Here is a 24,273-nt window from a genome sequence, read left to right as displayed (position 1 = left end):
GTGTGTGACGGCGAAGTCTGCATGGACGGGAGGTTGGCCCAAGAACTCTTGGGAACAGTGAAGCTTACTGAAAACGTGGAAGTGGACTTTCTTCTTCTTTTCTCCTTTTTTTATCTCGCTTACCCGTTTGCTTTATATGCAGACTGCTCATGACGCTTCGCCACGATGATCTCTTAAGTGCGCCACCGAGAGAGCGCGTTGGGAGCTTTGAACGACCGGATCTGTGGCAGGCATAGGCAGCGGTACAAAGTAGACAGAGAAGTTTTGAGAAAGAGAAAAAAATATTAAAGAGATTTATACAAAAGTGCTACAATAAAAAGCGTGTTAGCATACCGAGTAACTCAAGCAGGCTAGGTGACTATTTGTCACCACCCCGTTTCAAAGGGGATGACAATAAATCATCGTCATCATTATCAGTCATCATCAAAAGCTTGTGCCGCGGTCGTAATTGCCACCTCGCGGAGATGCCCAATGCGTGTCGTCGTGCTGTGTTCTGCTAGAACGATTGAGGCTGATCGGCGGCATAACGAGAGCGAACGTGCCGGGAAGTCGCGTTCACGATTGTGGACCGTGAGAAAAATATAAAAGTTGAGAGGCCTGTAAGAAAGGGCCCTATGCGCAAGTAACAAGCGAACACTGTGTGTGACCCTGTGCCGATTTGTCGGCTCGGAACTAATGGCCGCAGCTGCTCTGCTTTCTTTCCACCGTGCGTGCGCACGGGCAGTGCACGAACTTGCTCCGTCAGCTGGCTGCCCTCCCCCCTTCCGTATCTTTTTTTTTTTTTAATCTTGGAGGACGTACGTGAATTGTGTTAATCTAAGTGGCCTGTGTTGTACGGCTCGAAGGTTAAGCCGCTGCGCATACGGATGGCGTAATCGGATTGTGAGGGCCCGGTCCGAATTCGGCGTAATTTGTTTTCCAGGCCCTATCCGAGCGCTTTGCCCGGAGCATTCGCATTCTTCGATTGGCGGTGTGCATTTTTAATGACTAACGTGTTTCTTTTCCGAATCGAAGGACCACCGACTTACATTGGGATGCCTGGCGGCTTGAACATACAGAGTGCGAGCCCGATTTTTTTGAAAGGCACTCACTGTCTTACATCATTGGTGCATACGAGCGATTCGGGGATGAAGCCGGATGAATAGCGCACATGAATAACGTGAATACGCGTGAATACGCGTGGTGCTAAAAGGACGCTAAAGATGAAGCAAACACCATGTCACTTTAGACTGATCAAGTGTTCTTAGAAACTTTATTGCTCTTAATTTTATGGTAAAGACTGATTTCTTCAAGGGCCTTTCACCATACCACATGGCAAATATTGGTTATACGCAGGAGGTTACGTGCCCTCTAGAGAGTGTTCTACCGCAAAGTTATTTTCGCTTAGGCGGATGCAAAGTGCAGCCGCGGCGGCTCAAGCATTAGATTTAGCAAGCATAAAGTAGTGTCGCCGCCTGCCGGCAGCTTCAGAAAGCAGCCGTTTAGCGAGGGTTTCCGCCCCTGCCAAAGGATTGGGCAATTAACACGCGGCACTTTCTCCATGTACACGGTCTGTGTTTGAGCCGTTCTACCACAGTAAAATTTATCTAAAGTTGCTAAGTTCACTATTTGGCTCCTTTAGAAGACAATGGTGCCCACTTTTATCGAGCTTGGCCCGAGCTAGGCCACCCTACCCGAGCTACGCCACCGTACAGGAACTCGCGTCCATCTGGCGCGGGAACTTAAAGGCGTCACTGTTATGGACAAGAACGGCACCGAGAGCGGCGCTGCTGCGCCGGCGTTGAGAGCGCCGCATGCGAAGCAAAATTCTATTAGCGGGTGGTACCCCTCTCCCACCTCTCGTTCGCACCGCCTTGATTGCCTCCTGCACTGCGCGTGTTTGGGCACGTTTCGTGCGGCGCGCGGTGTGTGCCTACGTGTGCGCGCGTGGACATTTCATTCGAAGGGTGTAGTACAGTCTGTTTCACATTTAGGGGAAAACTCGGAGCGCATTGCATCGCGATGCGGCGAGCGCTTGAGTCAGGCGGCGGCAGCAGCTCGCGCAGCTGCTCGAGAGGCGGGATCTTGAACGGCGTCGTCTGCTACGGCGACGCGCGCTGGCCGCATTTGTCGGGAAGCGTTCTACTGTCAGTTGCAGGGCGCCGATCTCATCGTTACTGCGTGAAATGAGCCAGTATGTTTTACTAAGCGTTGTGCGACGCCCACTGATACGCTTCGAAGGTAAGTTCATCGCTGCAGGGCAGTCATAGATGACGTACTGATTCCATACATTCTTGACGGCCCGTTTCTGGAAGACGACCCGTTTAAGAGCCATTCTTTTTCACCCCCCCCCCCCACTTTTTTTTTAACCCGTAACAGGTAATTTACTACCACAGCTGAACTTATTTTGCTCTCCAGTATTCGTTTCGAACCACCCGTCCAGCTCGTAGCAATCGTCAGTACTCTCAGCGATTCAACCGCGCCAGCTACAGTGCGTCGCGAGAGCGTTGCCGTCGTTGCCCGATGTCCTCGCTTTTTCACCGGCGGCGGTGTCGAGGATTTCCCGCATTGTCGCCGTCGTCGCAATGGGTGGGAGGCGGCGCCGGTTGCTATGCGTGTCGAGGTCGCCGCCACGCAGTCGAAACGTACCCTTCAGGCCGCGCGACGAGCAGCGCGTTCACTTCGCCGCCCTTTTGTTTCCACCTCTCTTGCAGCACCCACTCCCCCGGGGACAAATGCGTGACGAGCGGTGCCCGGGGGAGCGCCTGCCGGCTCATCTTCACCTAACCTCGCCGTCCCTCGCCTACCTGTCGCCTCGGACGATTTCGAGCACTGCCCTAAACGCGCGGCTTGGGTAGCCTGCTTCGTGAGAGCGAAAATAAAGAAGGGGACGAGAACCTTGCGTTTCGCGGGTCTCAGGAAGGCATCGTGTAACGATGTCTAAGAGCGCCGTGTTGAATACACCGCATACTCATTTAGTGAAGCCGTTAGGCGTGCGTCACTTCCTGCATCATATGCCGCTAAAGCGCTGCATCCTCTGGTGGTGCAGCACATTATAACAGTAGTTGTTGTTGCTTGTTCATAGATATATATTTCACTTCGATAAAGGAAGGAGGAAAAGAGGGAATTGTGGCTGTCCAGCTTGAGCTAAAGCCCCTCTCCATACTACAACAAAAACGTGCACTGATGAAGGGCAAAAGGGTGGCAGTTTGGGCGAGTTGTTGTGTCATGACTTTTTAAAGCTTATAGCGCAGCTCAGAATGAGCAAGAACGGGAAGTGGAAGGGGGAATGAAAAGGAACGGAGAACCGGGTGTATATCCGTATATCCAGACCGTCTCACATAATCTGAAGAAAATCGCCAAGTGAGTGAATATTTGTGTGGTGTTTTCTGCCCCTAACAAGCTTACTAGGATTTGCAAGCTCACTAATCCAAATAAGGAGGCTCCTTCTAGCTGGGATAAGAATGATAAAAAGAAGTTTGTTAATTGCACACATTGTGTTGTTTATTGTTTTCCACTGAAGTGCGGAAAACGTTACTTCGGTCAGACTGGCCGATGTCTGAATGATATTCTGCGCGAACATTGTTGCAAGGCTAAGAATTATATTACAGCTTGGGGGTTTCTTGCAGAATGTGTGGTTGCGAACCTGTTTTAGAAGCATGCGTCATTTTCGGTCGTAGTCGTAATCAGCTAACAAGAGAAATCATTGAAGCGAAAGCTATCATAGCTCTTGGCCATGCATGTGTAAGCTCACCTTCAAGCAATGAATTGGCATATCTCGGACTGCCGCCACACGCTGTCTGAATATGTTTTTTCACATGGTTACTTTTGCTTTTGTTGCTTGGTTTTGTGTTGTCGTCTCTTCATGTCACATGGTTTGCGGAGTGTATAAGTAGCCTTCTGAGTCACGAAATAAACCATCAGTTGGAAGTTAGCACTCACCCTGTTCTCCGTTCCTTTTTTGCTTGTTCTGAGCTGTGCTGCAAGCCTAAAAAAGCTGATGAAGGGCCTTTAGCTTGAGGTGCTCACACCAGAATGGCGGCTATCGGGGCACCCCTGCCCCCCTGTAATTGATGCTTACATGCTTTGTTTCTTCTCTTTTCATGAGTAGATGCAGGTTTTCTGTTTCTTGTGGACTCGCATAAGCTTTTTAGCACTGCGCATGTTCCTTCTTACAACAGTGTTTTCAATGCTTGCAGATGGTAACCACTCATTACCATGTCACCCTATCATTTCCCCAGTGGTCAGCTCAGTTTCTTGGCATTGACTTTCTCAGTTGGGTTTTGCTGCCTTTTCTTATGCTGACCTTGTTTCTGTAATGCTGCTGACTTAACTCATTGTTGGCTGCATACTCGCTACATTAGCTGTGTGGCTATGATGACCTGCTGCTGAATCCCAGGTTCTGGGTATGATTGCTTTCAGATGTAAGACCCCCACCAGAATCACAATCAAATCATTATGTGGCCACACTTGGCTTTGTTTTCCTTTTCAAACCTTTGCTGCAGTGTTAGTGGCCATAGTAGTACTTCAGGTGAGGGCATTTCAAACACTGCGGGGTTTTTTTAATTGCAGGCTGACATCTGGAGTCTGGGCATCACGGCGATCGAGTTAGCAAAGGGCGAGCCACCGAACTCTGACTTGCACCCAATGCGGGTCCTCTTCCTCATTCCCAAGAACAACCCGCCACAGCTGACTGGAAACTACAGCAAGCAGTTCAAGGAGTTTGTCGAAGCCTGCCTCAACAAGGACCCAGAGAATGTGAGTACTACCGCACTGGTTTTCCATCTTTTCCTTTGCTGTTACCCTGCTGCTAGAGCTGTCATTGCACTTTCCTGTAGGTCATTTGAAGTGAACTGCCATCAGTTTATGAACTTTTCTGCTGCTTGTAACATGTCGCCAAATTTATTTGGTACTGCATCCTGTTTTTTGGCATTATTCATTCAGTGTGAGGTACAGTTGTTATTGACTCTCAAAATATCCTGATGCCCACTTTCTTGAGTTACAGTGTGTCCATTTTTATAGTGTAAATATTTTTAGCGGTGGATAATTTTTAATCTGTTTAATGAAAATGAATGAATACACACAGTTTTTAATAGATGGGCTCTGGCGCTCAGATCATGATAAAAGCATTTTCGTAATTTTTTATATTTTTCTTGCAAGTTCTCTTGCTATACAGGAGTGAAGTCGGCACAATCTGATGTCTATCGAGTATGTCCAACATTGCAGCTGCTCTTTCACCTTGAAATAGCCTGTGCCTTAACAAAATGCTTAACTTTGAGCATCACAAGTATTTTCTGGCTAATGTTTTTTGTACCTGTGGTGCAGCGACCAACAGCAAAAGAACTGCTCAGGTTTCCATTCATCCGAAAGGCAAAGAAAACCTCCTACCTAATGGACCTTATAGAGAAGTATAAGCGATGGAAAGCAGCTGGGGGTGGCCAAAGCGACAGCGACTCAGAGACATCCGATTCGTAAGTAGCACTTGCTCTAAGCTTTTTGTACTACTGCTTTTAGCTGAGTGTGTCACTGTACTGCTGCTCTCGGTTCATTGTGTGTCAGCTTCAGCAGTCTAGAATTTATATTCATTTAGCAGTGATGCTGTTTGGCACAACATCCAGAATGATTCCTTGCGCCAATTGCACCAACTGCGACATGAAGGAAATCCTGCTACATGCTGCACCAAATGGTCACTTATCGTAGGGAGTGCGCCAGGCCTACGCCGACACACACCTGCTCCGAAATTCAGAATATTTTGCACGCACAAGAATGCACCATGCATCAAGCAACCATCCTTCTAGACTCACCCTCGCACGCTTTCCCTCACAGCTACAGCATATGCGTGCACCCGCCATGATCTTAGCGCATTAGGACATTATGCGGAATCCCACAGCGACACACTGCCGCCGCCGCTGCATTTTCATCTGGAGTGTGCATATAATTGCTATAACAATAATTATGTTATGTAATTATGGCGACACACGATTGTGAGGGCACAGCTGCTTGATGCGCCTTTCTCGCGGTCGCTTAGTGGTATACCGAAAAGTGTGTAAGGCGCATTTTATTACGACTAAGCAGCCCAGACATGGAAAAAAGAAATTCAGAACAGGAAAAGGAAGTAGACACAGACGCACAAATCGCCACCCAACCTAGATGCTATTTAATCTATACCTGTGAGGATAACAACAGAAATAGTGTCCTTGTGTCTGTTCCACATGAATTTGCGCTGGTTAGTCTTGCTTTTGATCAGCTACCAACTTGCTCAGCTAGTAATTTCAATTGTAGTGTTCATATAACATCACTTCAGTGCTGAACAGATAGTTTGCCAGTGCCTTGCTTGGAACAGCCTAGGAGGCCATACTACACATACCAGCTCATGCGGACTAGCATGGGGTTTAAGTGAGTAGTAACTCTATATTGAAGTGCAGAATTAATGGTGAATTAGGGTTATTTCTACGTTTATCTTGATCTTTTTATTTAATAACACTAAAATTAAACAGCAAAAGATACTTGTTTTTTAGTATAATACAATATTGAATGTGCAATGTTTCAGAAAGTACCAACTTGTACAGAGCTTCCTTTTTGCACCAGAGCACTTACTGCTGCAATGCATTCTTTTCTTGCTCCAAGCGGCATTCTTTTCTGCTCCGAAAGCTGCTCCAAAAGACCAAGTGCCGCTTCCATCACTGACATAGTGAAGGCTGCTGTATTGGCTTTGACTATGTGTGTTTCTTCAAATTAGATGCAACAAAGTGATAGGCCAAGGGGGCTTATGAATTCTTGCTTGTGGTCTGGTCAGTTAATTTTATGGAAAGTGACACATATAAGGAAGTTCTAAACAGGACAGGCACACATTTGCAAGAGGTTCCTGTTGTCTTTTCAGCAACTTGCACGATGTTATATTACGCTCGAAGAAATTTGGGTCAGGTGCATTTTTTTTTTTTTTTAATGTCAATTCTGGAAAAGGAGGCCTGTTATATTCTCTTAAATAGAGCAACATACTGCCGTGTAACACCGGAAATTATTTAATGAATAGTACATTCTTCACTGCGTCAGAGAAGTAAAAATTCATACTCTGTGGGTTTCTTCCCCAAAAATATTGTTTACCTTTCTATGTAGCTGGGGTAATGTCATGTCTACTCAGAGGCTGCAGGAGGCCAGGTTCTCTAATGTAACTTCGATTTTTGGTGCAGGGATGAGTCCAAGATGAACGACACATGGAAGAGCCTACGTTGGGACCTGGGCACAGTCAAGGCACCTCCTGGGTCACTTGACCTGCGTGGCTCTCCACCCGACAACTACCGGCCCAAAGGCGGGCGCCTCAACGGCGAGAGCTCTCCAACAACAGTTGGCATGCTGCCTTCCTCGGATGTTATCTACAGTCGCACTCCTGAGCCAAAGCTGGCCTCGTCACCTGTGAGTGTCTTCCTCTCAATATTTGTTATTTTCTTTTTCATTTAGATTGCTTTCAATTGCATTGAGATTGAGATTGAATTTGAGATTGCTTGTTCAGTAGAGTGTTGCTTTTAGATGCAGTAGGTGCAAGCAATGGAATGGTTTATTGAAGATTGCGTGGCTGCTTTTATTCTGTACGAATCAGCAACTGCATGCGCACTTCGTGGTGCAATAGACAGGCTTGCATTGACGCAATACGGCACTTCCTCCCGCTTAGAAGCCTAGCCTGTCGGGTGGTTTCCTTGTGCGTGTAGAATGCCTAGGAAGTCCTAAGCCCACCGGAACACTTGAGGTTGCTTCACTGGAAGCCTGGGATGTACCAAGTGATCCGTCTGACGATGGCTCAGTGTCTTCCACTGCAGAGGGTTGATTACTCTCTGTGACTTGGTTGTCTCCGGGCTGAGTTGCGTAGAATTTTTGCTTTACTTCATCCGCTGCGAGTCATAGCCGCACTTGGACCACGTGACGGTGTTGCACCCCTCCTGCGGTGCAACACCGTGACCATACGCCTACCGCTTGTTGACATCGCCGTGCCGGGTAACCAACTCTGGCAAGCGTGATTGTACTTCCGTGACCAAACAGGCGCTCCCGGTGAAAAGACTTGTGACAACAGTGCCGGGGGCCTGCTGACCGTGGGATCCTGTGCCACCTCTTCCTCTGGTGTTCCAAGGGTGACGCCGGGTTGACTGTTAACTTGAAGTCGCCGCACAATCGTATATTGCCGTTCTTTTTTGCTACCGGAACCGCCGGTGTTGCCCAATCTGAAATGCTTATCGATGAAAGCACTCCGTCTTGTACAAGACGGTCGATCTCGGCCGAAACTTTGGAGCGCATGGCATAAGGCACTGTACATGCCTTACAGAAACGTGGGCGGGCTCCTTCTTTGAGGTGTAATTGCACAGGGGGGCCCTTGTAACAGCAAAGCTTGTTATCAAAAAGATCTGAAAATTCATCGAGCAGAGGTGTCATCTTGTTATCACGAACAACATTTACACTTAAGGTGGTTCTAGTGTCCCAGAAGGACACACCCGCCTTATGGAAGGCCTCTATCGTGTTCCGGCCGCAGAGCAGCAGTCCGTTACATGCCACCACGATTAGTGTGCTGGTCACCACAGTCTATCCAGACTGAACCCTCATGGTTATCTCACCGACAACTGGCAATGGCCCGAGGAAGCATGGAAGCAAAAAACTTCGCTCCGCGACGTTTTTTCCGGTGCCGGCTACTATTTGAGATGTTTCTTAAATATGTTCTTCGGTATGACGCTGACCAGAGAACCCGTGTCTAGAATAATTCGCAATTTCCGGCCCTGCCATGTCAACACTTCCTCGAGAAGCTTCAACGTAGCTCTGTCGGCAGAGCTGTGAGCGACAAGAGCAAGCAACATTTCTTCTTCGCTCTCACCTTCCATTTCCTCGACGGCAAAGGCACCACGTTCCCGAGGGCGGCCACTGCTGCAAACCTTCGCCAGATGACCTTTCCTGCCTCTGTGGTGGCACTTGGTGTTTCGATGACGGCACATGTGTGTTGCGTGGGGGCCGCCGCAACGCTCACATGATTGGTTGTTCTTTGCAGTGTTCCACTTCGTCCAGGGTCGTCGTCCTCGCTGCGACTGTAGAAGATTGATGCTGGTTCCCGTAGTCACTGGGTCTGCTTCTGACATGTCACGAACATTGCCTAGCGCCTTCTCTGAAGCTATGGAAAATTCTTCTGCCTCCTCAAAAGCTAGCTTCTTCCACGTTACCAACGTTGTGCGTCGTCGTCCCTGATTCCGCATACTATGCGGTCTCGCAGCATACGATGCAGCGAGTTGCCGGAGTTGCAACTTTCTGCCAGTCTCTGAAGGTCGACAATGTATTCCCGAACGCTCTCTCCGTCCCTTTGCTTGCGCATGAAGAACGAGAAACTCGCCGCTATTTCATTAACTCGAGGATTGTAGTGTTCCTCGAGGTATTCAACGACTTCATTGTAAGTCTGGCTGTTAACTGACACGGTTGGAAGGCGTCTTTGCAACATGCGCACGACATTATCGCTCAATGAAGACACCAGCAGAGCTCTGCGTTTGGCCTTGTCGGTAATTCCATTGCCCTCAAAATAAGCTTCCAGCCGTATCCTGTATGTGCTCCAGCTGCTCACTGTCTCGTCGAAAACCGGTGGGTGAGATGCCATCACTCGATCCTGTCAGCCGCAGACCGTGCTCACACGAGATCCCTTCCTCGTCTCCACTGCTGTAGCGCAGGTAATAACAACAGACGCAGAAGGTGCAAGCAATGGAATGGTTTATTGAAGATAGCGTGGCTGCTTTTATTCTGTACGAATCGACAAGTGCTTGCGCACTTCGTGGCGCAATAGACGGGCTTGCATTGACGCGATACGGCACTTATAATTACAGTCGAATGCCAGCACAGCGAAGCCCATGTCAATGAAATTTGTGCCACAATGAAGATTTTTTCATTCCCCGTCAATATCCCATAGAACATAATGCATAGAAATTCCTTCCAAAACAAACTACTTTGCGGACACATTTTCGATTCAACAAAGTTTTTACGGAGCAGATGTGTGCAGAATTATTTAAACTATAGCTCCCCGAAACCTGTAAAACCGTTTTTTCATGCCTTGACAAACCATCGACCTTGATAGCATAAAAAAAAAAAAAGAAACACGAGCTGGAGCTGTTTGGGCCATGATGCAACGTAAACAAAACGGAAAGCCGCCATGCTGCATTGGCAATGGCGATGCAATGCGTTTTTATGGAGGAGCATCCGAGCTCCGAGAAAACGTTTTGGGTCATATTGGTTAGGAAAATGGTGTGTGTGCAAATAACATGCACGCAATAACTTTATTTTTATAGTATTTCTAATTATTCATTTTCTGCAAAGTTTCGTCAAAATAACTCCGGTGTACAATACCAATTACTATACTAAGTAGCAGTTGCGAGTTCAAATCACGGTAGGGTGTGGCAAGGCATACGGGCGATGCATGCTTGACAACAAACGGTTGCACGCCATTTGGTCATTGTCTCTCGAAGCTGTTGGATCGTCAGCTGAAGTACGTCGCAGCTGGCAAGGAAACGTAAGCTTTTGTTGCTAGAAGAGAATGCTCAAGTTATCACTCGGGCTGAAGCTTAAAATAAACAATCAGTCGTTGCAGAAAAATTTGAAATTCCAGCGAGCTCTCTTCCGACAATATTGAAGAGCAAGGATGCTATAGCCACAGCGCTAGCTTCAGGGACATCAGCAAAGCCCAAGAAAGTGACTCAGCCGGTACACGAGGCCTTGGACAAGGCAGTTTACACCTGGTTCGTGGAGATGCGAGCTAAGAAAATTGCCCTTAGCGGTGATATCGTGCGGCAAAAGCGTAGGTTGGCTGAACAGACTCACTTCAAGCCACTGCATCATCGGCAAAGTTTTGTGCAGTAAAGCTGCTTCGGTGGATAGTGACGGCACTATTGCATGGATGTCAGCCAGCCTCGCAGGCATCCTGAAAGACTATGAACCATCTGATATTTATGGTGTTGATGAGACCGGGCTCTTCTACAAAATTCTGCCTGCCAGGACCCCGGATTTTATGGGGCTGCGCTGCCATGAAGGCAAGCACAGTAAGAAGAGTATAACTGTGTTCCTGTGTGCTAATATGGGCGATTCGGATAAGTGGCCGCTTTTGGTCATCAGAAAAAGTGCCAAACCACACTGCTTCAAAGGAAATCTGAGCCTTCCCATGAAGTACATGGCTAACACTCGGGTCTGGATGACCAGGGCTATTTTCGTAGAGTGGGACGAAGCCTTTGATCGAGACATGGGCAGACAAGGCTGAAAGGTTCGTCTACTTTTAGACAATTGTTCCACCCACATCATAGAGGACGCCGAGCTTGAAAACATGCAGTTAAAGTTTTTCCCACTGAACTGCACCTCTATCATTCAACCCCTCGACCAGGGGGTCATCCAGAGCGTCAAGCATGCCTACCATGAAGCAGCCTTATTCAAAGGCTGCTTCTGAACACGCAGTTGGGCCATGAAATAAATGTGGACCTCTTTATGGCGCTCCAAATAATTGCCGCTTCGTGGTGTGCAACGAGAAACTGCTTCTGCCATGCTGGGTTCACTGTGCAGGCTTCCAAGACTTCGGACTCTGAGAACAAAGGTAGCGATGGAGACGGGTTGCCATCTGATGAAGTCACAGCCACGTGGGCAGCCCTGCAAAAAAGTGGAGATATGCCCGCCAATGTACATCCCAACGAGCACTTCCAAGCCGACTCATGCATGGTGGTGTACGAACAATTGACAGACCGAGGAATCCTGAAGACCATCCGGGAAGACTGGGTTTGGCCGGATGAAGATGAAACAGCCATGCAACATGAGCCCGGCCCACCGAGTACGTCGCAGGTCACGGATGCATTCGATACAATCAGAAGTTGCATTGGGCTTCAGGACGACAATGAGGCAATGGCCCTGCTGGCGGCTTGCGAGTGTTGCATTGTGCCATCGCTTGGCAAGAAGCACCAACAAGCTAAGCTGACTGATTTTTGGAATTAAAGCTTGCTTTTTACGTCAGCGAGCCATGTGTCGTCTATATATTTGATAACAAAACAACGAAACTTTTCGCGGGCCCCATCAATTTCATTTTACAGGCGAACCCGACTATATCGAACTCACAAAAAGCACCTATCAGTTCGATATAGAGCATAATTCGATATAAGCCTGCTAAAGAATTGGATGTCATAAAAGCACATACCATTTATAAAATCACTTTATTGATGAGACTAGCTTAGTTTCTCATGAAATAGTCCTGTATTTTCTTTTGCTTGGGCAATTTGTTGCTTGTGACGCGCGCACTTCTTCACATGCCGCAAGCTTCCGCATTCGCACAGAAGCACCGGACTAGTGCGAGTGCACCAATCACCTCGGAGGATGTGGGGAAAGATCGTTGTTGCTTTCCTCATTGTGCCCACTTTCACTTGTGCTCGGTATGATGTCGGCAATGTAGTCATTGTTTTCAGGCCCTCCCGTGGGCACAGCATCATCTGCACTCACAAACCCATTGACCACTGATTCATCAACAGCTTTCGGAAATTCTGACAGCTCGCTGCAAACTTCAGCAACACCGGCAACGGCTTCGTCGCATTCATTGGAATTTACAGTCGTCACCGAACACGCGGAAGCCAGCACGTATCAAACAATTTCGGATTAACCACTTGTACACAGCCGTGCATACGCATCAGGCGCCATGGGTACCGGGTCGCGAGTTTCGCCACTTTAGCCCTAATCTCCCCCTTATGAAGATATTGCTGAGAGTGCTCCTCGGAATCTTGCACACTGCGGGGACATACGACTTCTCACTGTGTTCAACCCGTTTTATGATTTTGAGCTTCATGATGAAAGGCGAATTCTGCTGCTTCATCACGGCAACACTGCGGGAGAAGGCCTACAAGGCACAAACACAATGAACCTGAAAAACAGCGAGACAACTCGCACTTGTGTCATTTTTAACGACGAAGGTGCAAGAGCTACTGATTGGCTGTCTGAGCAAGCGCTGCAGGCAAGCCAGGATCATTCTTTGTAGAGGGGTGTTGACAGCTCGCCCAAGGCAGCGTGGTCACGGTAAGGAGATGCGGTGTGATAAAACCGCGCTGCTGGCTTTCCCCGCCACCGTGAGGGGAAAGCTAACTTCTGGGGGCACTTTTCCGCCGCTTGAAGTTCGATATATCGGGAGTTGCTGCTATTTTCTTTTTTTCGATGTAAGTGTAATTTTTGCTATATATACTTGTAACTATACTGTGTTCAGAAATTGTTTGATATATAGAATAATTCGATGTAAACACGTTTGATATAGTCAGGTTCGACTGTTGTGGGATTTAACTGTACCTCTTTGTAGGTGCCATCTAAATGTAGCAGCACTTGCATCATTGAGCAAAGCCTTATCTACTCTGTGAGATCTGTAGGTATAGCAAAAATCAGCCAAAATTGAAGTGCAGGCCTCTTAGTCCGGAGAATGCTGAACTGACTCTCCTGTTGGTTATATGAAGGTGTACAGGCTTCAAGGAACTTAAAATATGCACTGAATGTGGCAGCTGACGAAAAAGCATATGAATCTTGTACAAAAGTTTTGCTCCATCGTACACACACTAAATCTTACAACTGAATTCACATATGCAAGAAAACCATACTAGGAGTCGGTATTGGTGCGGTGCGGCGTATTTTGACGTCAGTATAGTATCTGTTTCATGGGTATCATGTTGGAACCACATCAGTGTACACCCTTTTGTGAAGGTCATTAACTTCTTGTTTCACTGCTTTAAAGTATATAATAGCACAAGCTTCGCAAGTGTGCTGTGCAAGGGCACAAGGACCTTTGTGCCTTTGCACAGCAAAGTTAATTAATATATTGGGGCAGTGCTTCACAAGTAGGAACTCAAATGGGATTCGGGCATTCAAGCACATGCACGCATACACTTGCGTTTGTGTTCAAATCTATTGCAGTCCTCATTTCAAACACTTCCTTTTACATCTGCGGTTCCCTTTACAGTGGTTTCCTGCACGTGTATTACACAAGGGTTCTTTTCCTTCAGTTCTGACAATTTCGTGTCACCTTCCTGAGCTAGCTGATACTGGTGATGACAGAGACTTGGCGTTCTGCCATCCAACAACAAAAGGAAAAAGGAATAGAAAATACAAATAATCCTTACTTAGTACAGCCTACTCTCGTTGCAACAGACCCTGATAATCTGTCAATAAATGTCCGTCTTATTCGACGTTCGTAATACCGAAACGCCTCACTTCTGAAACTTCGGTCGCGATGTGTAACGGGTGACGAACGTCCAAAACAACAACAAAAAAAAAAAAAGCTCAGTTTCACTCTAGAGGCAAAGCATGGCTTGCGATAGGAAATCAGTAGATAGCTAAGCAAAATAAGGATAGTAGTTTTATCAGTTGTATAAAGTTGTAAACATTCGCTTACTAACTAAATTAACAAGTATGGTGTCACACGCACACAAGTAAACATGAACACATCACACTTGTTGAGCGCGGACACTCGCTGTCAAAGCGCTAGTGCGAGCAAGTGCAGCAGCGGTGAGCACATTGACCTTCATGCTGTCTCTCGCTTCAACACGAACTAAACATAAAAAGCACAGCATATACGAAGCTGCTGGCACCGGGCGCACTTTGTCCACATTGCAGATCGCTTTGAAGATATGGCAGCCGCGCGGCCACGCCGTAAGCAGCAGCTGCCTGAGTAGAACCCCTCTCCCTCCCCCACCCACCCACCCACGTGCCTTATGCACAAAAGAAGGCGGTGCGCTTCCATTCGCCTTCCTCCCTCGTGCGTGCGACATTGAGCCACAATTGTCAGCTGACCCTTGCAAGTAAGTTGTGAGCCCATGTCGACACGGCAATAGTCCATATTATACGCCCGAATTTGACAAAAATTGCTGCTAATTTCATCCGCTGTAGCCAATAGTCCGTTGTAGTGCAGTCCGTTGAAAGGGACCTTCGTTGCATTAATAAAATAGGTAAAGCAAAGTAAGGTTGATGTACGGTCCGTTATATCCGAAAGTGTTGTATGCGGGTCCATTGTAACGAGCTTAGACTGTAGTACAGCTCCTGGTTGCATCTGACTGGGAATATTTAATGCTTACTTACACAATGCGTTAACTTGCTGGCACGCCTTCTTTTTTTACAGACTCTGCCATCAAGCATGGCTCCCATGCCACCTTCGTCTTCGCCATATCGGTCGTCATACAACCGCGACCAGGGTGATGTGTCCCCAGATGGGGACAGCTCGCCTCCGCTGGCCAGCAGCCCCAGCAAGGAGCTGCGCAACCATGCGGTGTCACCCGAGCCCACCTCCCATAGTCGAAGCAGCAACAGCAGTAGCAGCGGTGGCATTGGTGGCAGGGACTCCTCCACGTCCCTCGGCAGCTTGCAGTCTCCGCCTGCATCACCTACCAAGTCAGCGTCACCGGCATCTCCACGAGTTAATGATGCAAGTGGCAGCAGTGCCATTGAGCCTCTCCTTAATGAGGTGGGCTCATGCTACAAGTTAGGGGGGACATGGCAATTAGAGATATCATACTTATTTTCAGACCAAATTCCATTAAAATACACAGACTTGTTCAGTTTTTCAAGCTGATCTTAAAAGTGCAATTAATTATGGAGGTAATTAAAAGTACACTACTATTATTTATGGAGACAATAGGTAAAAAATCTGGACAGAAAGCTATAATTAATGCATGAGTGGACAGCAGAATGTTTAAAGAGTGAAATGCTGCAAGCAGTTTTCAAATCCAACAATAATTAGCAATTTAGCAGTTCATCAGATTCCATTGTTTACATCATGGCTACTAGGTCACAAAAAGAAAAGGAAAAAAAAATAACAGGAAAATGAAAAACAAGAATCTGCTTGCAGCATTTCAAGCTTTACGCATTTAGCTTCATATACCAAAAAAAAATACAGCTCTAGCTGTCCTAGATCATGAGATATTGTTGCCACAAACAAGCAAGGTGAATGAAAAGCTCGTTTTTAGAAAATTGCAAAAAACACACAACTTCATTTATTCAGGAAAATTGTGAAATACCAGCCGTAGCAGGCTAGTATGCCTCTGGCAGATAGTCAGCTTGAGAACTGTTCCCTGTGTGGCGATTCTTCAAGGCTCGATTCATGTTTTTGGCAGATCCACGCTTTCGAGCTGAAGCGTTCATTTGCCACCGGTCTTTCTCATTCTTGCAGTCATTGCCTACTCTGCTGGGGTTGAGGCTCAGCTGTTCGAGTGTAGACGCTGACGCTCTGAAGTTGCCTACATTGAACTTTAGCACCGCCTTCGCCACAGCCTCATCTACAGTGAATAGAGAGGCATGGCGCTCCTTTGGTGAAAGATAACAGATCATTGAGTGGAAGCTCTCATTGCTGTTTTGGGTCTTTCCCGTTGGCACCTTTCAAGCAGTTTTTTTTTATCACTCAAGTGCTCGTAAATGGGAAGTAAGGTCTGGCAAACATGAGGAGACAAGTTGCGAGCATGTTTCGGTGCAAGTTCGCGCCTGGCCTGTGCAGCATTTTGATGGCACCAGGAGTTGGGCCCTGTTGGGCAAAGTGTATGGTTTGCAACAGTGTCGTTGAAGGTGATGTGATGGTACCTAGCCATCACTGCCTCGTGCATGCCATCCACATCTCCTTTGTGTGTTTTCAGCGCCCACCCGTAGTACGCGCTCAGCCTTGTGATAAGGACTGCTGTCAGTCAACCCTTTCCGCCAAGACTCTGAAGGCCCGAGGCTTTGTGCTTCGTTACAAAGTTGCGCAAAGCTGTGCCCATGTGCTTTTGCACGTGATTCACGCAATCCTCCTTGTCAATCTCTATATCCATACACCTTTATTTCTTGCCAGGCAAGGTATGTGCGACTGTCCCATCACTGAGCACAGTGGTGTAGCGAAGGTTGGGCCGTTCGAGGGACCTCCTGAAAAGAATAAGGGTGGCCTCCACTTCCATTTCTCCTGACCTCTTGTCAGTGTTCTTCTGGTACTGTGACTAGCCTTCCAATCTTCGAAGGAAGGATTATCTTCTTTGAGGCCCCGATCGCATGCAGCGCAGAAATTGCTCAAGACAACATATTCAATAACAAAACCAGTGAACAGTCAAATCACGGTGCCGACGCCGATGTGCGAGGAATGACCGTGGGTCACCCATGATCCATCGTATGACACCGCAATGTTTCCGGGGTTGCTAAGGCACAGTTTAGTGTAAAGATCGTGAACCGACCGCGTACACTCGCTTGTCAGGATGGGGACCACGCAATCAGCTGCAGGTGCCGGCTTTCCCTTGATGTAGCTTTGCCATGTCTTTGTTTGGATTCCGCGACGGCTTATGTTCATCCTTGAGAACACGTCATTTAGGGCTGTTTGGCGATTTCCAGTTGCCTGCTTGGCGCGAGCGGCGAGCACGTTCACAGAAAACTGGTTCACTTTTTGTGCACCGCGCATGCACGGCGAGCTCCACTTCGACAGCACCAAACTGCAGTTCACGGACGTAAGAAGCAACTTGACAGCAAGTCCGTATTTATGCTCCGCAAACATAGTGATCTAAACTGACAATGGTAAACACAGTCCCGTCAATGGGATACACTGCAGTATCGGTGCTATCAGCTAGTAAATCTCGCTTGCTCTCCGTCACAGGAGTTGATGAGGGGTGTTGCAGTTTTTCTTTCATTTTCCTTTTGCCCTCTTCCAATTCTACAGGCTGCAGAAACTTCGTGTCGTGACGCATGATACCTTTGGTAGCATGAGTCGCCATGCTCAATGGATGGTGACCACACGGTTCTGAAGGCTTGTGGCCCCCGCGCGCAGAGGAAAAAACATAACTACTGTTTGCCATAACTGCTGCGTACACAAAACCGTGGTCGGTATCAACACACTCATGAATGACAACTACACAGTTCTCAATGCATGCGACCAACATGGTGTCATGCTCAGCAATGTTTCATTGTTTATGTGAATACCACATAAACAACGAAGCATCATCACACAGCCCTGAAAGTAGCACCCTGCCAGCGAATCAGCTCTCTGCATAGCTGCCTGTTCGTAATCATGAGTCTGCAAATGACATATGTGTTTTGTTCTCTAACATTCGTAGTAGTGTTAAGAAGCGTGATGATTTAGGTAGTCTTTTCGGCACGTCTAGTGCAGACATTTTGGTCCTCACCCAAACTTGGCTGAATTCCAAGATATCGAATGATGAAATTTTTAACTGTGAAAAGAATATCACTGCATATCGGTGTGACTGCGGCGATAGAACAGGAGGAGGTGATCTGATAGTGGCGGCCGACCATCTGCAGTTTTCACACGTGCCACTTGTATACACATCAATCATCGAGACACTATCTTTTGTGCATCCAATCGCCCTCCATATGCCCCATCGTCATTTTGTGGCGATCTTCATGACATGCTACAGTCGCCGACCGTTTATTCGGACCTCACGGGCACTGTAGAAATGTCCGAATAAACAGGTGTCCGAAAAAGCAGATTAAGAAAAAAATGAAATCCTTTATTTCCACGGGCTCTGCAGTAGGCTTGAAGAAATCATGAATGCGCGGTTGCAAGCTGTTCCGTTTACGCGCAATCAGATAAGCCTGAATCTCGGTGAGGGTCGTACGGTCACTATAGGCGGCTGAAAGCAGTCACTGCTTGTACACGCTCCGCATGCGACGGCAGTGTAGCACATGGTGCTTCATCTTCCGACTCGGAGTCATTGTCTGGCGGTGCTGCAGAAACCTGACGAATGATCTTGCCGTCGTTGAATTCTGCGCATGTCAGTACAGCAGTGTCAGTACCTGTGAAACTGTCAAATGAGATGGTGTCCGGAATCGCAATGCAACCACTGCGCAGGTCTCGGCAGAACATTTTCCGCGTCAGTAGGGAGCACATCGGAAGGCGACAAATCTTGGGCCTCCCGGCACCCGCTTGCCGGCATTCCCCAGCGCAATCTGCGCGGGCACTGTTGCCACCATTAGACACTTGACGCGATGTTTCCGTATGCCGCGTTGGATCGCCGGAACCTCGACACAGCGCACAAAGCAAACACCACCGTGCCGACACCAGTCGCACAAACGAAAAACGTGGCCTGCTCGCAGTGTCGTGCGCGAAGAAACAAATCAGCTGCTGGATTGTCTTGACATGGCTTACTAAGCTGAAACCAAAACTGCTGTAGAGCCACTCTATCGAACCAGGCAGAAATGATGATGATGAGCGGGGATTTCCAGTAGCACCACTTCGTGGGGCAGCAAGGAGGCTCCGTTCAAAACAAAAATGCCAGACGCACCATGCCAGCACATGCCATACTTTGCTAGCTGTACTGTGAAAACGAATCAGCGAATTTTAAAAAAAAAAGTTCATCTTGTGCCTAAATCTAAACCTTTTTGCGTCATATCTGGCCAGCATCGTTCTCCATGGTTCACTGTGGCATTAAAACTTCTTTCAGATAAAATGAAACAAATTTTTCGCAGAGCCAGAACAAGTGGTTGTCCTTATCTCTGGAATGAATACCGAGCCATTGCTTCAAAATATAAGAATATAAGCTTCCGTCATTGTTGATTAACGACTCCAAAAAATTTTGGAACATCATTGCTGGTCCCAAGCATGAAACATTAGCTCTTAACAACAGCAGCAGCGCTGCCATTCCTTCATCACAGTGTCCTCAAGTGCTTAAGGTTGCCTTTTCTAAAGCTTTTCTTCAGCAATCATCTGTTCCCATCCCCTATTTTTGCCCGGTGCAGAATCTTTTAATGGACCCAATTGTATTTGACAATCTTGGTGTACAAAGTTTAATTAGTAACCTAAATGTTTCCTCGTATTCAGGAATTGACGACATCAGTTCTAAATTTTTAAAGAATACAAGTGTTTATTCTTCCGTTTACTTGAGTGAACTGTTTACGCAGTCGTCGTACTTGGGACAGTTGCCCAGGGACTGGAAGGTAGGCAAAGTGGTACCAATATTGAAGTCTGGTGATACTCATTGCACCGCCAACCGATATCGTTAACAAGTATCCCATGTAAAATGTTTGAACATATCATATATTCTAATTTGGATAAATTTCTTGAAAAGTCGGTCGTTTTTCTTCCCTCATCAGCATCCGTAAATGGTTTCCGTAAATCATTTTCGTGTGAGACGCAGCCCATCTCCTTCACCCACGACTTATTTGATGCATTAGACGAGGGATTATTCATTGATTCATATTCTTAGATTTCTGGAAAGCATTTGATCTTGTTAACCACCAACTACTTTGTTTAAAGCTCAGAAAACTGAACATTGACCCTAACATTCTTTCATGGATCGAGAGTTTTTTGCGTAACAGAACTCAATGTGTCACTGATAATAACGCTGATTCTTCACCATGCTCTGTTACCTCTGGCGTGCCTCAAGGTTCGGTGCCGGGGCCATTATTGTTCCTAGTATATATTAATGATCTACCAAACTCTATTAACTCCACAATCAGACTTTTTGAAGATGACTGCGTTATTTACCGAGTAATCTCTTCCATTTCAGACCCGTCCATACTACAATGTAACACTTGGCTGATGAAACTGAATTCTAGCAAATGTAAATTTATGTGTGGTTCACACACAACGTGAATCCTAGTGTGTACCATATTTCAGGCTCTGTACTTGAACAAGTGACGATGTATAAATATTTAGGGGTTCATATAACTGATAATCTTTCATGGCAACTTCATGTTGATTATATTATTTACAATGCTAACCGCATGCTTGGTTACTTGCGCTGTAACTTTTCTAAGGCTCCATCTTCGTTAAAGCTACTACTTTACTACAAAACCCTAGTGCGATCTAAATTAGAATACTCAAGCTCTGTATGGGACCCGGGCCTTGAAACCCTTACTAATAAATTAGAATCGGTACAGAATCGCAGTCCCCGTTTTGTATTGTCTGACTTCACTCACAATGCTAGCGTAACTACAATGAAAAGTACCTTGAACCTTCCTAGTCTTTCCCTTCGTCGAAAACTGTCCCGATTGCTACTTTTTCACAAGATTTATTACCATAATCACCAACTAAAAAGCGATCTCCTTTCTGAGCCATCATTCATATCACCTCGCACAGAGCATCGCCATAAAGTATGCATTCCATACTGCCGGACGAACGCGTATTTCTACATCTATACCGAAGACCGCCTGCGCTTGGAACAACCTGCCCACCTCTGTTGCTGATATATCTGACACGTGTTTGTTTAAAATCGCCGCGCGAGATTATGTATTTGAATAATCTGCCTGGTTACCTGTTGTGTTCTTGTGTTCCATGTAAACTTGTGCTTTTTTGCTGTTTTTCATAATGTTTTCTTTTTGCTATATTATGACTAAAACGCTTTTTTCCCACTCCCTTCTGTAACGTCCTGCTGGGCCTTGAAGATATTTAAATAAATAAATAAACAATAATAAAGGCTCAAAAGGCACAAATAGGCACAAAGTGTTCCTGTTTTGCCTTAAGTCTTTCGCTGATGACTCTGGCAATGTGGACTCTGCTGCATTGTTCTGGTTTGGCGCCAGCGGCACTTTCGCATTGCACATTCAAAACGCTCTGCACTCTGAGGCTTGTCCAAGTTAATCATAGTGCAGCTAAAGACAAATGAATTAACAAGAGTTTAATGCTATTAAATCATGCATGCGGCCTGCCAGTACCAGAGGAAAACTCCGAATTAACAAGGGTCGAATTAACAAAGTCTTACATTACCGTCGTAATGATTATGTGGCTGCTAACACATTTAGACGATCAAATAGGTGGCACACAGTATGCAATTCAGCAGCAGCTTCGCACACTTCATTTTAAAACAACAACACAAGGCGTCACAATCATTGCTGCTGCTTGCATCTGGACTAGTAGCGGCAACTTCTTGTCTCTTGAGCAAGCTTACAGTCATCATGAGAATTACCCACCAAGTCAGTGTCACTTGCCACTCTGCATGCATGTCTTCACTATTCTAGCTATCTATGGCCTCCATGCCAGTCACCCTCCTATGGGCAGCTGTTTTTACTGCTCTAAAATGTGCAGTTGCCATTAGCCGATGGCCATTTAGGCTAAATCATGTGGAATGGGCACTTTCACCTATGTATCAGTGATGTGTATACACACTATTTCACATATTTCGGGTTTGAGTCAGATGGAAGTGTGAGTAGTATTGTACTTTTACCAGAAATACAAATTTTAAAATTTTATGTTAGTTGGAGGAAAGTGGCAATGGGACATGGTCTACAAATTTTTATTTATAAGGAGCGAAGAAGTTTGTGAAGATGCACGCAAAAGGTGTGCGTATGCTCAGTATATTTTTTGCCACTAACCATTGTGGGGAGGGGGACAAAACTTGCTGCAGTCAATGAACGTCTCTACAGTGAAATAACTTGTGTGACGAAAGAGTAATTCTGTCGCGGTTGTATTGTGAGCTGTGCACTGTGCAACCTTTACAACAGAGTTACCTATATAACAAAAGATTTCGGAGAACCCAAGTACTTTGTTTTAAAGGTGTTCGACTGTATTCATTGGTTTCACCTGCCCCACTGGCCCGTTGGCAATGGTGTTCTGCAGATGAGTGTAAGGTCGCAAGTTTGATTCCCTGCTGTGGCGACATCCTTTAGATACAGGCAAAACACACTTGTGCACTTGCATTTTACATGCATGTTAAAGGTTCCCAGATGGTCTAAATTGATCCCTAGTATTCCACTACTGGATCACTCATAACATGCTATGCTGCTTCAGGAGAGCCCCATCACTCTGACAGTCACATTTGTTTTGATGTGTACTAAACGGCTAACCAGTTCACATGATGCCATGGTTTTGTGCAGGCTCAGAGGAGGCATAAGAACAGTCACCGCAACTCCGGCGGAGAACTCACTGAGGCTGTTGATGAATTACGGGATGCATTCGAGCGTGCTGAGCGAGCTTGCCCAGGCATCTGTGATGTCTTTCTCTGTGAGATGCTGCACCGGCTTGCACCTGGCCTGAGCCTCCATCGGATACAGGATGCCCTTCAGCGGCTAAGGTAGGTAGGGCATCCAGCAAGTTGCATATCAGCATTGAAATCGGTGCCGTGCATGACTGCAATGGTGCTTTTAGGTAATTTCATGAATATTATTGTTGGTGTCATCTGGATGTGCCATGTATCTGGCCTCGTATTCACAAATATTTCTCTTAAGAGCATTTTCTTAGAGGTGTGCGAATTATCGAAAAGTTCGAATATTATCAAATAATATAATTTTGATGTCATATTTGATTTGAAAAACAGGTATTTGAAAATTTTATTTATTTATTTTTATTTATATATACTGCAGATTCAATGAGGTTATTGCAGCAGTGGGATGAACAACAAACATTTATAAACAAGCTTGCGTGAATTGTTTCAGTGGTAGTGAACGGATGTTAACCGGTAATAAACTCCAGACTTCAATTCTTGATGGAAAAAAACTGTGTTTAAAGGAATCAGTGCGGGCAAAAAAGGTTGAGATATTTAGAGCATGGTAACTCCTCGTACATGAGGGTTTGGAAAAAGTCAAATAGTTATCTAGAGAGAAAAGACAAGTAGAATTGATTAAAGTGTGAAGGAATTTTAGGCATTTAAGTTTGCGATGCTCTGCAAGAGGAGTGAGACTAAGTAGGGGAAAACAGCCATATTCGAGGATGGGGCAAATGAGGATTTTATATGTAAGAAGTTTAGTTTCTTGAGGAGCATGACACAGCTTACGATGTAAGTAACCTAGTCATTTAAGGGCCTTGTTACAGGTGACATCAATGTGTTTCGATCATGACAAATCACATGTTATTAGGATACATAAATATTTGAATTCGAAGACCCCTATTTAAAGTAATATTGTGAAAGGCATAGGCAAAGAAGGAAGGGCATGAGTGTCGTGTAAAGGACATAGAGACAGTTTTGGAAAGTTTATATTCATTTGCCATGCTTTGGACCAGTTTGGAATGTTTGAATATTTAGGTTGAGTATGAATATCCGAATCAAATCGAATATATTGCTGGCTGTGTGTGAGCAAACATGGCTTTTAGCATTTGTTTCTGTGTAATCTAAGAATATTGGGGTGATATTGTGCTGAATTCTGCTATGCTTTCGTGCCGCTAGCAAAATTTCGCCTGTAAAGCACATTTAGCCACCCTATTTCTAAACTGTACGGGAAAGCCAGCCTCTCAGCAGCAAGGACCACGGGTTAGCGGACAGCGAGGGTGCACCCCCCCCCTGTATTATCTCTCTCTCTCTCTCTCGTTTTTTTATAGCGTTAATGGATCGGTGGTGACAGAAAATATGGCATCAACCTCCCTTTCTGTAAAAATAATTTCGGACCACGTAT

The 24,273-nt window shown here is 46.2% G+C and overlaps 1 protein-coding gene across 7 annotated transcripts in view; it reads left to right on the top strand.

Annotated features, from left to right (window-relative positions):
- The window catches only part of GckIII (Germinal centre kinase III), a 181,369-nt gene that overhangs the window by 146,816 nt on the left and 10,280 nt on the right, over positions 1–24,273 (top strand). For 6 of the 7 annotated variants that reach the window (XM_075679763.1, XM_075679759.1, XM_075679761.1 and 3 more), the window contains exons 3-7: positions 4,552–4,737; positions 5,305–5,450; positions 7,170–7,392; positions 15,107–15,448; positions 22,762–22,958. In XM_075679763.1, coding sequence (XP_075535878.1) covers positions 4,552–4,737; positions 5,305–5,450; positions 7,170–7,392; positions 15,107–15,448; positions 22,762–22,958 — 1,094 coding nt within the window. The remainder of the gene's footprint in view (positions 1–4,551; positions 4,738–5,304; positions 5,451–7,169; positions 7,393–15,106; positions 15,449–22,761; positions 22,959–24,273) is intronic. The other variant, XM_075679764.1, reaches the window with a different exon arrangement.

The sequence above is a fragment of the Dermacentor variabilis genome, chromosome 2 (genome assembly GCF_050947875.1).
Source record: "Dermacentor variabilis isolate Ectoservices chromosome 2, ASM5094787v1, whole genome shotgun sequence".
NCBI classification, from domain to species: Eukaryota; Metazoa; Arthropoda; class Arachnida; order Ixodida; family Ixodidae; genus Dermacentor; species Dermacentor variabilis.
Note: the sequence above shows the minus strand (reverse complement) of the source record. Positions and strands in the feature narration are given on the sequence as shown.